This window comes from Notolabrus celidotus, chromosome 7 (assembly GCF_009762535.1).
Source record: "Notolabrus celidotus isolate fNotCel1 chromosome 7, fNotCel1.pri, whole genome shotgun sequence".
Classification (NCBI taxonomy): domain Eukaryota; kingdom Metazoa; phylum Chordata; class Actinopteri; order Labriformes; family Labridae; genus Notolabrus; species Notolabrus celidotus.
In genome coordinates, this window is record NC_048278.1 from 30,249,482 (window position 1) to 30,265,943 (window position 16,462).

At 39.8% G+C, this 16,462-nt stretch overlaps 1 protein-coding gene across 1 annotated transcript; it reads right to left on the reverse strand.

The window, feature by feature from the left end:
• Positions 1 to 3,437: 3,437 nt before the first annotated feature.
• On the reverse strand, positions 3,438 to 15,496 carry LOC117816397 (protein phosphatase 1K, mitochondrial-like). Its single transcript, XM_034688637.1, has 7 exons — positions 15,194 to 15,496; positions 12,363 to 12,880; positions 12,151 to 12,251; positions 9,063 to 9,228; positions 7,010 to 7,154; positions 6,710 to 6,844; positions 3,438 to 5,328 (listed from the first exon to the last, which is right to left on the reverse strand). The coding sequence occupies exons 2-7, from the start codon at positions 12,818 to 12,820 to the stop codon at positions 5,197 to 5,199; spliced, it is 1,137 nt and encodes a 378-aa protein (XP_034544528.1). The 5' UTR covers positions 12,821 to 12,880; positions 15,194 to 15,496; the 3' UTR covers positions 3,438 to 5,196.
• Between the last annotated feature and the right edge of the window lie 966 nt (positions 15,497 to 16,462).

The following is a 16,462-nucleotide window of genomic DNA, read 5'->3' on the forward strand; positions in this document are numbered from 1 at the left end:
TATGTTGCTGGACCATGGTGTGACCAACTTTGGTTATCATGCTCAAGACGTTTTAGTGTATCACTGCCTGAGCTTTTGAAAGTGATGAACAACATTATGTAAACACATCCTGACAGGAATTTCTGGCTTAGGAATATGACTTCAATACTTTTTTTAACAATAGTTAAACAGTTACATTCTCAAACATCCCATAGAACAAAGAGGATGTAAAACATTAAGTGCTCTTATCCATGGTCTTGTGGCTTCTTGCACTTAACACATTGTCATGTGATCCCCAGTTAGTATTAAAATATTGAGTAGCTCAGCTTTAAGGTCAAGCTAACAATGAGCTGACTTGCAGGAGCAGAGTCTGTTTACACTGCGCTCACACCCACCAGTTAGAGACAATATACATCGATCATACTCCATATGCGGAGCGTATACTTTACTATCCCACAGTGACAATAACATGTATGATGTTAGTTATGAAGGCTACCCTTTTTCTCACTGTGTGTTGAGACCTAGTGCAGTTTAATCATTTATGTAACACACACTGTTAAGTAATACATTTGCTTCAGGGGTTGCTGTTTAGTATTTGTTTAGGCAAAGATATTGTTGCAGAGCACAGTTCACTTTGCAAACAGGATTTGCAAACATTTACAGTTGAACTATATTCATATTTTTAAAGCTCATGTGAGGAACTTTTGGTTTCTATTGATTCAGGCACCCCCTGCATATCTCTTATCTCCTTGCCGATCTTGTCCTCTACATACCACAGTAATGTTTTGGAGCAAAAAATAACCCCCTGCTTTCTTCGAACAGCCATATGTCTCAGTCATTACACCACTTTACACCAGAGGTCTGTTTTACCTGCTGCATTTTTCTCATATGTTTTTTTGCCTTTTGTGGTGATATTCCTGGACTTCATGGCTTTTGTCCTGCTCCTCCCAGCCTCATCCTTCTACCATCCTTCTACCCTCCCTGTCTCAACCATGTATGATTCCTGCCTCAACCTTGTGCTGACCCTGCCTCAACCTACTACATTCCCTACACTGGACTTGAACCCCGAACGATCAGACTGTAAGGCAGCAGTCATATCCACACCACCACCCAGCTTCAAGGTCCACCCCTCAACACACCTATGGGCTCATTTCTTTACTACAGTCATAGCGCCACACACAGGAAATACATAGTATTGACCTGAGCACACAATCTCTGACCTCTCCCAAATATTGCACATTTCATCATGATCCAAAACCTTAATCATCTACATATTACATTTTGCCATAGGTATAGCATCCCCTATTGGCCACAAGCCGTATTTACTCCCATACACTGTTTTGCTTGTGATCACTTCTTCTAAAATGAACTGTGATAAACATTCCTGCAGATAATCACTTCCTTAAAGTCATAGCCCCACCTACTGGTGACCTTACACCACCTTACATACATATATATAAAACAGTACATCAGATGTTCCGCAGATTGATTTGATGTGTCACATGTGTGACCAGGTTGTCCCTATGTCTTGGTCAATAAGAAAAGCGGATTTCCAACAGAGAGGAGAACAGCAACAAATGACAAAGCATTGTTATTCCATACCTATCTGGGGTCACTGAGGAAACTTCAGAAGATCTTCAACAAACACAACATCCCTGTTCATTTCAAGCCATCCAACACACTGAGACAGAAACTGGTTCATCCCAAGGACAAAACACCTCAGCACAAACGGAGTAATGTAGTTTATGCCATACAGTGTAACAAAGATTGCAGGGAACCTCACATTGGTGAAACTAAACAACCTCTCCACAGACGCATGGCCCAACATAGAAGAGCCAGCTCCTCAGGCCAGGACTCTGCCATACATCTGCACCTCAAGGACAATGGACACTCCTTTGAGGACAGCAAGGTTCAGATCCTGGACAGAGAAAAGCGTTGGTATGAAAGAGGGGTGAAGGAAGCCATCTATGTTAAGCTTGAACACCCTTCTCTTAACAGAGGTGGTGGACTAAGACACCATTTGTTCTCCTACATACAATGCTGTTTTGAATTCTCTGTCAAAACAAGTAAGACCATACTCACACCAGAGACCATGTGACTCTAACGACTCACAGCTGACCCATCACCCTAATGACTGTCAAGAACTTGGCTGACGATTGTCAGGAGGTACAGAATGACTGTCAGAAACTAGACTAACAACCCCAGTTAGGACCCTTCGTGACTCCTGGACACACCCACGACTGTTAGTGGCTTATATCTTTGAGCTCTTCCCCAGTCTGGTCAGAACTGAAGAAGCCTTTCGGAGGAGAGGTGAAACGTCTTCAAGAATTTCTACCAGTCCAGTTGCCTTATGGATCAAGCTTTGGATAACCATGACCTGGATGACTGAGAACCTTCATAGACACTTGGCCAATAAGAGTCAAGTATTTCACATAACCAGTTAGTTGTGGAATTCCAGTGTCTGCCAAACCTGCATGCTCTCAGCTGTACAATGTGACAGGAAAATACATTTGATTTAAAGGAAATATAAAACATTCACATTATCAATCAATTAATCTTTATTTGTATAGCGCCAAATCACAACAAACGTTATCTCAAGACGCTTTTATAAACATAGGAGGTCTAGACCACTCTATGTCAAATTATGAACAGAGACCCAACTTCAAGACAGGGTAAGACTCAGTCTTAGCCCACCTTAATCCATCATGAGCATTGCAAATCGCAGTATTTAGCTAGATACAGTGGCGAGGAAAAACTTCCTTCTAACAGGCAGAACCCTCAAGCAGAACCAGACTCATGTTAGACAGCCATCATGCCTCGACCAAGTTGGGTCTTGAAAGAGGGATAGAGGAGAGTAAGAGAGAGAAGTGATAGTGATGAGACGAGTAGTAGAAGCTGTTACTGCTGGAGTCCAGCACATCCGTATCAGCTGGAGTCCAGAACGTCCACAGCAGGAGGACATCTACTGCAGCTCAGAGGGACCTACGAGGTCTATGGTTAGCAACTTTCAATGGGACAGGCAGAGTTAAAGTAAGTGATGAGGGGTTGGGGGGGAAGGGGGTGAGATAGGATCCCAGTGTGTCAGTGCACCAGTTCCCCCGGCAGTCTAAGCCTATAGCAGCATAACTAAGAGCTGGTCCAAGCCTGAGCCAGCTCTAACTATAAGCTTTATCAAAAAGGAAAGTTTTAAGCCTAGTTTTAAAAGTGGAGAGGGTGTCTGCCTCCCAGACCCTGGCTGGTAGATGATTCCAAAGGAGAGGGGCCTGATAACTGAAGATTCTACCTCCCATACTAATTTTAGAGATTTTAGGTACCACCAGCAGACCTGCATGTTGGGAGCATAGCGTTCTAGAGGGGTAATAGGGCACTATGAGCTCTTTAAGATATGAGGGTGCCTGAATTATGAAACAGTGACACTCCACACTTACACAAAATGCCACTAAAAAAATAAAAACAAGTTAAACATGGACAACTTTCAAGTAGTTTTTTTTATTGAGGTGTCACAAGCCATTCAATAATACATTACTTACAGATCGCTGTTAAAACTGTAACATTTAGGTCCAGGTCCACAGCTAAAATACTCACATTTGAAAGGAAAAGGAACAAAATACAGTAAATAAAGAGCAAACAGGCTGTGACAGATAGATTTTACAGTTGAGGAGGCTTGTGAGGAGGACGTTTTACTTATAAGAGAATTCTTATAATAAATCAAGGTTTCATTCAAATGAGGAAAAATGCATTTACAAAATAGTTTTACACGGTGTTGATAAAATGATGACTACATAGTCAAACGATGCTGATAAATACCAAGTGGTGTATTTATCTGGCTTCAACCACCACAAAACAAAGACCTATAACAACATTTGTACCATTTATATCTGCCTTGTATTGGAAATGATTGAAGAAATTAGGCAAAGAGCCTATACAGCTTAATTACTCTGTTACTTTGACTGTATTCCTTTATTATGAAGGGCAATCATTCACATTGTCATACATGGCTCTTCACCAAACAACTCTTTAGTGTTGCATTCTGTGTGCTTTGCTCTTTCTGAGTGGTGTAAATCAAAAATTACTGATTGTAACTGAGTTACAGTCAAAACAATGTAGCATACACAATACAAGCACTTAAGCTAAGTTCCTGTGTGTTTGGGAAATAATGACACGAGAGTCTTTCTAAACAAGTTATACAGTATTCCAGATGTACATAAATATAATTATTTACAAAAAATAAACTGTACATTTCTGTACCCTGAACACCTTCTGGTGCCCTAACAAGTCCGGTTTAAACTAAATACACATATTAGCATTTATACAAGCATGCGCAATATATAAATTGCAGAACATGAATATCTATTTGAATGTCAAACTTTGACACTGACACAGCATCACACAGCTCCATTCACACTAGTTTACCAAACCATCAGGATTGTGCAATAGAGCATTAATGCTTTATGGTGTTATTTGAACAGTAAGTGTAAGTGAAAACTCCTGAACTGACATACAGCCACAAACAGTTCACTCAGCCTAGTGATACTTACATTACAGCTGTTTACATGTCTCGATGTTCCATTTATGACTTGTATTATCACCCAAGAACTCCACTCATTCAAATCATTTGACAAATGCAGTTCACTTACTGTGTTTTCCCACTTTGATCAAAGCTTGTATTTCAAGTGTTTATGCTGAAAAGGGTCCGAAACCAATTAAAGACGGTAGGCTTGAAACAACTGGTAAAAATCAAATGAAACTTTTGCTTTTTTTGAAAATGCAACTTTTTCAAGTTATGTTAAAAAGTGCAAACTTTGGAGTTCTGAACAGCTGAACATCTAATAAAATATCTTAATGGCAGACAGTAAGACTTACTCTTGAAGTCTTTGCAAGTGTAGAGCACACTATGTGACTGCAGGGCTTAATGACTTTCTGCCTTCCATTCCAACACTTAGCTTTAAGCACCTGTTAGATCATTGGTGTTCTAGTAGATAAAACCCTTTAGGGAGGATGTTTTACATTTAGTGCACAACATGAATCCACCGCCCCTCAACCCACTGAGGCTAATTAATACCATGCTGCTCAAAATAACATCTGGATAACATTTTAGAACCCATAGATATCAATGTTTGGGAAGACAACTATTTCCACAAGGGCACCATTGTTCGATTGTATTGCACACATAACGCGGTCCACAGACCTGCTAATTTTCATCCAATGCTCTTCTGACTATGCCCAGCGACCGCTGGATACAAAACTTCTGCTGAAGGAGAAACTTGAGTCTGAACCTTCGTGTTTTCCCCAAGCCCCGAAAGGCACCACGATAATTGTGCTGTTGTCCTCAGAGCCGTAATGAAGAGCCTGAGGGAAGGAATCCATGATTGTTAAAAGGTTTTGTTACTGGCTATTTGTAGCAGAGCTCACAGTGCATTTTTATAAAATGTTAGTTTTAGGCTAAAGATAGCAAAATGTCCCAAATGACTATGCATCCATCTCCTCTGGGCTTTATTTCTTAATTTATGATGTCTTATCACTGTAAAATGAAGATACACTGGAAAGATCCAGGTGAATTGATTTTGCTCGAGGAATGCACAGAATAGCTCCATCATTTGCAAAGTAGGGGAGAATGGGGTTGGTTGTCACATGGGTTGGTTGGCACACTTGTTATATCTCGCCACCAGAGGGCACTGTCTCTCAAATTGGGGTATGGACATTTCCAGAATTAGGATCAGAGCTCACCTACATAGTCTTAGGGGAAAGCTATAGGGGAAAGCTATAGTTTAGATTTTTATTAGCTAGCTAAGCAGTTGTTAGATGGTTGTAAGCCTTGATGCTAGCAAAAAAATCCAGTTGGGGTTGTCACATGTAACAACCAAGCCCTATGTTGGCAAAATCATGCATGGTGAAATGAGTTGGAGTGCGCAGACCCTACATTTGCCATCACTGTAACTCAGACAGTGACTGCATGTAGCCTAGTTGAGTAGGCCATTATTGTTAGGCCTATTTGTTTAGTTATTTATGTTGTTATATAGGCTGGCCTAAAGATGTGTTTCCTGTTCATGTTCCTTGCTCATTTTATGTTAAAATGCATTAAGTTATGTAGGCCTATCACTTGTCAGTGCAATTAAACTTTCAAATTTAGTTCTGCCTTCTTGCCTTTTTAAAAAGATTTTTCCCATTGAAATACCATTTTGACAACCAACCCCATACTATCAAAGACACTCTGACACATTGTGACAACCAACCCCATGATGGGGTTGGTTGTCACAATGTGTCAGAGTGTCTTTGATAGTTAATTGCCTCTTTGTTACAATGAGTTGGAAAATGAGAGGGATACACATTTCAAGCCAACACCTTAAGCTTCAATTTAATGTAGGAATGACTATTGAAAGATGTTTTGATGATGAGCAATCATCAAAACAGTAAAAAGTGTGACAACCAACCACGTTCTCCACATAGCATTAAAAAGAATAGTACGGTATACCTGCTTATCGTCAACAAATCCACCCCCCAAAAAGACCAAAATAAATACTGATTCTGCTTTTCAATACTTCCTGTGACACCAGCAGTGCCTCTGAGACTCTGCACCACATCCAAATCTATGCATGCCTTCTGAATTTTATTTAAAAAACATCAAATGAAGAAAAATACTGGCTAGTCTGTCAAAGTGTCAGAAAATTATCCTTCTTTTCGCTTAATGTGTTTTTCATCAAGGGAATCAGAACTCAGCATTAAGACTAACCTGGTCAGATATTCTCTGAGCGGCCTCCTTGGGGTCTGGGCACTGGTTGATGATGTTGCAGATCTCTTGGCTGTTCATAATGAAGTTAACACCATCTGTGGTCAGCGCCAGGAACGAGTCATGGGCATGGTACAACTGTAGAAGGAGCAAACAACAGTCTACAGGTTAAGGGAAGTGCTTGGGCACACAATATAGTTAATTACTTTGGGTTTTTTTTTAAGTATAAATGAGTCATTTGTTCACCCAGTGGGAAAATGTCAAATACTTTCTTTAGTTGTGACTCAAATGTTCTAATCTTACCGATACTCTTTTGGTCTCCGGCTCGGCAATGACCCCCATGTTCTTCAGGTCAAAGTCTCCGATGCTACGCGTCATGGCCAACCGCCCGTTGACATTTGGCTGCCCCAGACTATTCCAGGTGATAAAACCCCCACTTCTCTTTATCCTTGAGTCGGGTGAAGACGCAGAATGACACATATAAAGATTTAAGTCAGTACAGAGACACATTAAGTCTTACAATAATAGTAAAATCTTTCTCATACCTACAAAAACAAGTCCATCAGTGCCAAATACACCACTACTACATGTGCTTTGAAGCTTTTTGATTCACCAATAAAGTGATAATCAGTCCCTCCAGGAAGTTGCGATTTTCGCGATTGCAACAATCAACGCTAATCCAACCAATCAGCACTATTTTTGCGCAGCCTTGCAATTTTATACAATCACCACAACTTTCCTGCAAATTTGACCAATTACCTTAATCTCAGCCCCTGTACGTCATCAGTTTAATCATCAATTTCACTTCCTTGGAACATAAAAGTAAGTCCTCACTTGATCGGCACTTTTCAACAGTAAAACACGCATGGAGAACAGGTGAAAACTGAGGACAGTAGGCAGGACAAGTGATGATGACAACATTGTTATTTAAAGATACTAGAGTTATTATTTGAGGGGCGCAGAGTTCGCTTGGTCTCTACCTGCAGCAGGTGTGCTTTATGAACCAGCTGTTCCCACCTCCATGCATCTGTCTCATCTTCATTGATGCTTTTTACCCCAGGTGTGCGTTAGTGACAAAGACACAACCGGGGGACGTCTGTTTACTATTTGAGGTTTGACGTTGTTGCCGCCATTACCGTAAAAAGCTCTGCGTCTACAGCTTTATTTAATCCAGTTTGGTGATACATCAGACACATTTAGCAAGTTTGGATCAACTCCTTGTTGAACGATGCTGATGCATTTCAGAGTTCCGTGAACTGGCTGTCTGTCAGTGCCTCTATCACTGCGAGGTGCATTCAGGGACCGTCGTAAATGTGCAATACAGCCAAGGGCGTAGGTTTGATTTTTACATTTTACATCTTGCCTCAGGTCACAGCTACAGCTATCGATCTTGCACTTTTTGGACTTCAGAAAACTGAGTGTTAACACTTTGAAGCAGGTAGATCTGTGGTAACAGATGAAAATCCCTGCAGTGCGAGCTGCAGAGCTCTGCTTCTGTTTTATGAGCGTGGCTCTCTGCCTTCCTGAAGTTTCGTACCTTGCCCCACAGTTTGGGAAGCACTGGCCTACGGGGAGCTAAGCCAACCAAAAAACAGACCGGTCTCAAAGACGTATTTGGGAGGCGGTGCCGAAGTTGGAAAGGATCTAACCCTTTATGTGTCGCATGAAGCACATTTTTCAGCCATCGCTTGAGATTGGTAGGGACACGTCCCTACGGTCTATACGCAATTCTACACCACTGAATACAACTCTTTCATGGCATTCTTCTGTGAATCAAGAGAATCAAAATACAGTCACAGTGGCCACATCAAGAATGTTTTCTAAAAACAACTGTAATTAAGCATATTTACTTGCCCCTGAGATGTTTTTTGGGGAAAAAAGCAAAAAAAAAAAAAAAAGTGCAACTATCACTGCAATTTAAAAAAAAAACGCAGTCACAAAATCAGGCTTTTTGGGCCGCAACAATCACAAAAAAAACCTGCGAAATCCTGGAGGGACTGGATAATGGGATTATTAAGTTAAAGACTTGTAGATTTGTTGAGTTTTATGCAGAAGTAAACACTCTATGGCACTAATTTGTCCTAACAAGACATTTCTGACACCATTAACCACACGTCTGCTAATTTTACACTTAGTATGAAGTAAATATGTAACCATTATAAAAAAAAAAGTGCCTTGAGCAGTATTTACAAACTTACAATCAACAGAGATAGAGATTATAATAAAACATTTTCTGCTGTGTGGTCTACAAACAGCTCTGCAAATGCAGCATAAACTAAACTCATCAAATGTCATCCTTTTATTGACTGGTCTGTGGGACAGACAACAAACAGGTCATTAGACAACACCTCTGTACCTCTCTTTCTCATCCTTCCTGTCAGGAGTGTGGTCGACGGTGAGTTTAACAGCCTTGCCCTTGCGACACAGCATGGCCCGGCTATCACCCACACTGGCAACCACCAGCTCAATACCGTCCCTCAGCAGGGCCACAGTGGCCGTGGTTCCTGCATTCACCCCGGGTACTACGGAGACATTAAAGACACATCAGAGGTAGAACTTGCTGTTCTAAAAAAAAGGTCCACACTAAGTCACTGTTCACATTGTGCACAACAACCACATGGTGGGTCTCACACTCTCACATACACACACTAAGACATGAACACACTGGGGTGGGAGGGGGGTCATGAAGTGGACTTAAAGCAAGCTAGAGAATACAAAGTAAACAATAGAAGAGGCAGTCATACATGCAGGTTTGACTGTTGCAGAGTTAAAGTCCAGAGCATTTCTACTGCGGGGTTAGGTCTAAAGCTTGACTCATACTTATGCATTCAATGCAGGGTCTAAGCTGTGTGTCAGGCAGCATCTATAATTCTGTTATGTTGTTGTTGTCTGTGCTGGTCTGCAATTACACCAAAACAACTGGGTCGGTGATGGGATGTTGATGCTATTGTGTTGAACCTTTTCCGGTTTCTCCCTGCACTTCAAACAGAGGCTACGGAAACAGAGTGGCTTTTGTAAAAGTGTATAATATATTTTATTAAAATATGTAAAGGGGATATGTAGAGGGGACAACGGGGTTGGTTGTCACACGGGTTGGTTGGCACACTTGTTATATCTCGCCACCAGGGGGTACCGTCTCTCAAATTGGGGTATGGAGATTTCCAGAATTAGGATCAGAGCTCACCTACATAGTCTTCTCTGGAGTAAGACAGCTGAACTTGAGGTGAGAGGACTTTTTGTGTTTTTCATGTCAAATTGTAAATATTCAGCTCCTCAGTATTTTTCTTCTAGGCTTTTAAACGATGGGTTTATAACAAAACAAGTGTTACCCTTACAAAGTGTGAGGGGAAAGCTATAGTTTAGATTTTTATTAGCTAGCTATGTAGTTGTTAGATGGTTGTTAGCCTTGATGCTAGCAAAAAATTCCAGTTGGGGTTGGTCATCACATTCTCTTTGGGGTTGGTTGTCACATGTAACAACCAACCCACATGTTGGCAAAATCATGCATGGTGAAATGAGTTGGAGTGCGCAGACCCTACATTTGCCATCACTGTAACTCAGACAGTGACTGCATGTAGCCTAGTTGAGTAGGCCATTATTGTTAGGCCTATTTGTTTAGTTATTTATGTTGTTATATAGGCTGGCCTAAAGATGTGTTTCCTGTCATGTTCCTTGCTCGTTTTATGTTAAAATGCATCAAGTTATGTAGGCCTATCACTTGTCAGTGCAATTAAACTTTCAAATTTAGTTCTGCCTTATTGCCTTTTTTGCAAGATTTTTCCCATTGAAATACCATTGTGACAACCAACCCCATCATGGGGTTGGTTGTCACAATGTGTCAGAGTGTCTTTGATAGTTAATTACCTCTTTGTTACAATGAGTTGAGAGGGATACATATTTTAAGTCAACACCTTAAGCTTCAATTTAATGTAGGAATGACTATTGAAAGATGTTTTGATGATGAGCAATCATCAAAACAATAAAAAGTGTGACAACCAACCCCGTTCTCCCCTACACAAGCCCCAATCAAATCCCATTCTGCTTTTAGCTCAAGGACACAAGCTAACACTTTAACAGTTTGTCTTTCTCTGAGCAGGTTTGCACTAGTTTTTTTTGAAGATGACCTGCAGTCATCAATCCCGTCTTGTTTGTACAGCCATGCTGACTGTTTATTTGGAATTGGTTTGAGCACTGTCCCTGGAGGACTAATCACTGCCGGGTAACTGACACTGCTTATGATATCCCCCCAGGAATGTGGACCTGACAGGTCTAACACCTGTTTATATCTGTAGACGTACTGCATCTCGTGGACTAGATCTGCCTCAACAATACATCTCATTCAACTCGTCAAACGTAAACACTGTTGCACAATAAGCTTTGCATACACTTGGTAGGAGAAGGGAAAAAATGGAGGAGAGAAACAGAGAGAGATAAAGAGAGAGGTGAGAGAGGAGTCAGAGAAAGATAGGGAACCTTCCAGTAGTCCAGGATTTAGGACCCGCTGGACTCTCCTTCAAAATTTAGCCTCTCTCCATCCACATTGGTGCCAAGGGCCTCCAGCTCTTAGCTGGGTCAGCAGCTGCCGTGGATAACATGCACACACACACACAGGCATATTGGGGCATTTCACAGTGTGGCCGATATACGACCACATACGATGTATACTGGCTTTTATAGTAACAAAATAAAGTATCATATATTAAAGTGTTTGAGCGATTTGAGGCTAATTTGAAAAGTTTCTATTATAACAAACGAGATAACATGTAGATCACATAATTTATAAAACATCCATTTGTTTGGGGGATGCTGAAGTAACCCCTCCGTATTGTTTCGCCAATGCTAAATGATGTCATTTTGTAGACTGATAAAATATTGGCAGGTGGGTGACAAACTAAAGGAAAATATATATTATGTGTCTTTGAAAAGGGTTGGGTCAGTGTTCATTAGCTTAAACTACAAAAGTCCCTGGACCTCTATCCAAAGATATTTCCTGTCTCACACACACGTCTGACCACAGTCCCACAGAGGTGTTCAGCTGTGTCCAAATCTGAAGACCACATTGAATGCTTTACATAGATTATGTATTTGTGGTGTGTAAGGAAATATTAGTTTGTTAGAGCTTTGTTAATCCAGATAATGTACTCAGGTTTTTCCTTTAATTTGTCCCCATTCTGTCTGTGTACATGCAGTACTGAAGGCAGAATGGCAATAGCGTTTACTCTACTGTTAATTGTTCAGCAGTTATTCAGTAACTCTTGTTAAACGACAGACCTCTACCAAAGAGAGCTCAGGTTATGACAGTTGGGAAATCCAAGGCTTCAAAGTCTAGGTAGAGTGGTTAAATGAGGTTTAAAAGAGAAAGGTGAAAAAGTGTCATAGTTTTTAGATGTCAGTTTGTACATGTACAGAGTTTATCGATGCAAATGTGACTTGGAGGAACCTACCTTTCGGAGTGAAGTGTAAGTGCTTTGCAAAAGCTTTGTCTACTTCAAGGAAAGCTTTTGTTAAAACTAAATCCAGGTCAGACTCTTTTGTCACTAGGTCCCTGAAACAACAGACAAGAGATTTATTTCAAAAGTTAAAAGTTAATCCCTCAATTTACTGCCTTTTAAAGAAAAAGACACTGCGTTAAAAGCTTAAGTGATATTTTCCTTACTTGATGAATTTCTCCATATATTTTTCACAAAAGTCAGCTGCTTCTGGCCCTCCATGTCCATCAAACACAGCAAAGTACAGGATGCTGTCAGTCATTTGAGAGACCTGGAAGCGGTCTTCATTCTCCTTGCGCTGACCAATGAGTGAGGCACAGCCTACTCTTGACAAACTGACTTTGGGAATAGGTCTGCCATAGCGAATGCTGGGAGGCAGCAGGATGGGCTCATCAATGCGATTGTCCCAGATGCCAAATGAATCCCATGTAGTGGGACGGCCGCTGCCGTCTGCATCAAAGCGTGTGTTGCTGTGCAGTCTTCCTGATGGGCTGTGAAGTTTTCTCGGGAAGAGTGCGAACTGGAGATGGCTGTCCTGCTGGAAAATGCTGATAGGTAAAAGACCACTGCGACCAACATAAGGACCACTGCACCTTGTGAGGCGCGCAAGACAGGCTGCTGACATCCCCTTGACAGCACAAACACTGAAGAAGCACAGGATGCACAGGAATTTTCGGTCCTAAAACTGAAGATGAAATGAGGAGTTGAATCAGCATTTTACTGAACATTACAAAACATTCAGTTTGTTTACTGTGTTTCAAAAGGGAACTTACAGAAATTCTTATAGAAGCAGATGTGGATGATAGAAACCTGTAACTGATTACCAGGACCTAAAACATTAATCTTTTTGAAAGAGGCAAAGTAAATGATGCACAAGGGTTATGCACTTACATATTCATAAGATAGAAGTGTCCATAGTGTATATACAAAAACACAACCAGGAGACGTTTGTTTAATATTTGATATTTGTTTGCAGTTTTTGCCGCTCCCAACCTAAAAAAGCCACGCATCTACAGCTTGATTTAATCCAGTTTGGTGATACATCAGACACATTTAGTAAGTTTTGATCAACTCCTTGGCATCAAAGAGGGCAGTGAGATGACTGTCTAGAGCGCCTGTCACTGCAGGTGCATCCAGGGACTGTCGTAAAAGTGCGATGCAGACCTGTATTTGGCGTTCATGGCATTTTTATATGAATCAAGAGAATCAGATATAGTGGTCACATGAAGAATGTTTTCTTTTGACTTTTTTGCAGGCTAGATTATTTAAGATTAAGATTACTTAAGATATTACACAAGCAAAACTGTTAAAAGAGTGAAATGTTGACGATTTTAATACTTGGTAAAACGCTGATACCAATATCTGATCGACTACATGAATTATTTTAAAGATAGATAGATAGATAGATAGATAGATAGATAGATAGATAGATAGATAGATAGATAGATAGATAGATAGATAGATAGATAGTTTGTTGTGGCAAAGTCTGTCTGCACCTAAAAATATCAACATTTTACACACATTTGTTTTGGATGATATTGAGGTCACTATAGGCAAGGACACTTTTGCATGTGACAGCAGGAGCTGGGATCAAACGCCAACCTTTAGATTGAGATATAATATTTCCAGCCACCATGTCTCTAAAGACATTCAATGATGTGTCCTGTGTCACATATTTTGAAAAAAAAAGGCAAGGCCGACGAGAGCATGACAAACTTGCAGCAGTTTGATGTTCTCTTTTACAAATAAGGTCCTTCTGAATGCTTTAAATTGTGTTTGTGCTTAAAATATATTTTATTCAAAGGGCTATTTAGGTAGTCAACAAAGAAACATAAAGTACCTGACACATTAACCTGGTTAACAATCAGTTTCTGGAGGTTTAAATTCTATTCTATACACCATTCTAATCTATTTATTTAAACTATTTTAATGTTGATGCTTTAACTTATTTTAATTACACATATTTAATTTTTTGGTGTGCATTATTCTCCATTTTATTTTAATTTTATTTTTTATTATTATTATTTCATTATCTTCCCCTAATATGTCTTGCAATTGTTTTATTTCTGCTTCTTTCTTGTTTTTCAATCGCTGTAAAGCACTTTGGGTTGCATTTGATTTTTATGAAAGGTGCTATATGAATAAAGCTTAATTGATTGATTAAATTGCTGAGGTCAAATTGATCCCAAGGATAAAAGATGTTAGTACATTTGAGGGTAACAGGAGGGTTAATCACGGAGGGATTAAACAGGTATACTTTCAAAACACATACAATAGAACACATGACCCTTATTTACAAAACTATGCTACCTTCACATTGTCAATATAGACTAATATGGGTAGTGGTATGCTGCTGGTATTTCACTGACCTATGGAGACTGACACACTAGCTTCAGCCGCTGACCTGCTGCCATATCTGGACAATTTCGCAGCATATTGTTGGCCACTTTTCTATTGTCCTAATAATGGATGGTAGGCAATTTGACCACACTATACATTATCATTGAATTAAATAATCTTTTCACATATATTGTTTGTGCAACTCCCTTCAACAGTTGAATTAATCTAGAAATCATAACTCAGGTAGATGAAATGTCAACACATAGATTTCCTGCAGGATATAGCAGTGAACTTAAAGCAGTGTGTGTTAGTTTAGTGAATCAAAATAAACAGTCACTTGAACTGCATGATGCAACTCCTGACAGGCATTGATATAGACCCTTACACTTGCATCACACACGGATCATTGTAAACACAAATGTCACATGGGTGGCGAGTGTTTCACCTCAGACAGTTCAAGAGTCCTTATCAACAAACAGATTGTGTAGTTATGAATACACAAATGGTCCAGTTAGCATTAACTAGCTAGCTAGCTACAACACAGACTAGCTAGCTGGATGGATGGTTAGCATTAGCTTGGATTTCGCAGTTTCGTAACATTACCAAAGACGACCCTCGTTAAGTGTTTGGTTTTAGTTGTGCATTCTCGAAATCATACCTTTGGTGTTTTGTTCAAGATAGTGTGACTAACTCCTCCGCAGGGTTTCAGAGGGGACTCGCATATATCTAAATGAAAAACTCCGCCCTCGTCCTTTCCTCTCTCAGTGTTGTGGAAGAATCAGTATTATCAAACAAGGCCTGGGATGTGGGCGCACCAATCAGGAGGACAGAAACATTTACGCCTATTTTTTACGCCCACACGCACAGTACAAGATACTTGGTGGAAGAACGGATGATTGGCAGCTACTAGCGCCTATCAGACAAATGTTTTCTTGTTCAGAATCAGAATCAGAATCAGAATCAGCTTTATTGGCCAGGTAGACGGAAGAAGATTAGGGCCACTGAAAAAAACAAAAAAATGAAGGTCAAAAATGTTTTTTGAAATTATTATTCTGAGAATAAAGTCAGAATTCTGACTTTATTCTCAGAATAATAATTTAAAAACAAATTTTTCACCTGAATTTTTTTTTTTTCAGTGTCCCTAATCTTCTTCCGTACAGGTATGCTTGAACACACAAGGAATTTGACTTTGGTAAACGGTGCTCTCTTTGTACAAGGCATAATAAGTCATTCAAATAAAAATAAAAATATAATAAAAAATAAAGATATAATAATAATAATAAAAATAACAATAACATCAGCTATAAATACAAAGAACAACAAAAAGGCATGACTAATATGTACAGACTAAAATAATATGATAATATGATGACATGATTGAAATAGTCATATGGAATTCAAGATTCAAGATTTAAGATTCAAGATTCAAGAAAGCTTTATTGCCAAGTGAGCTAGCACACTCAAGGAATCTGACGTGGTGAATGGAACACTGGTACTTAAAGCTGCTGTTGGTAAGAATGGTGTAAAAAACGTAATTTTTTTCCTCTGGGTTTGGAGAAAAGGTCATAATGCCCATCGGTAAGTGAAGTATTTTGAGACTGTTGCGAAATCTCTGCATTTTCCAATGCCTTTGTATCAAGCAATGTTATTATTCCCCTTGTTCCCGCTATGATGGACCAATCATAGCTAATCTCCAATCCTCTGTCCTGATTGGTTAAGGGGCGGCCCCTACTAAGTCCTCTGATTGGTTATGATTAGGGATGTACACAATTAATCGATTATCGAATAATAGATTGTTAAGAAATTACTCGAAAACACACTTTTTTGTTTTCCGTCACCTGGTACAAACATCATGTGGTCTCATATTACATTCAGCTATCAGGGAGGTGTTTTAAGTTTAAAGCATGTTTTGATGTTTGTGCACAGC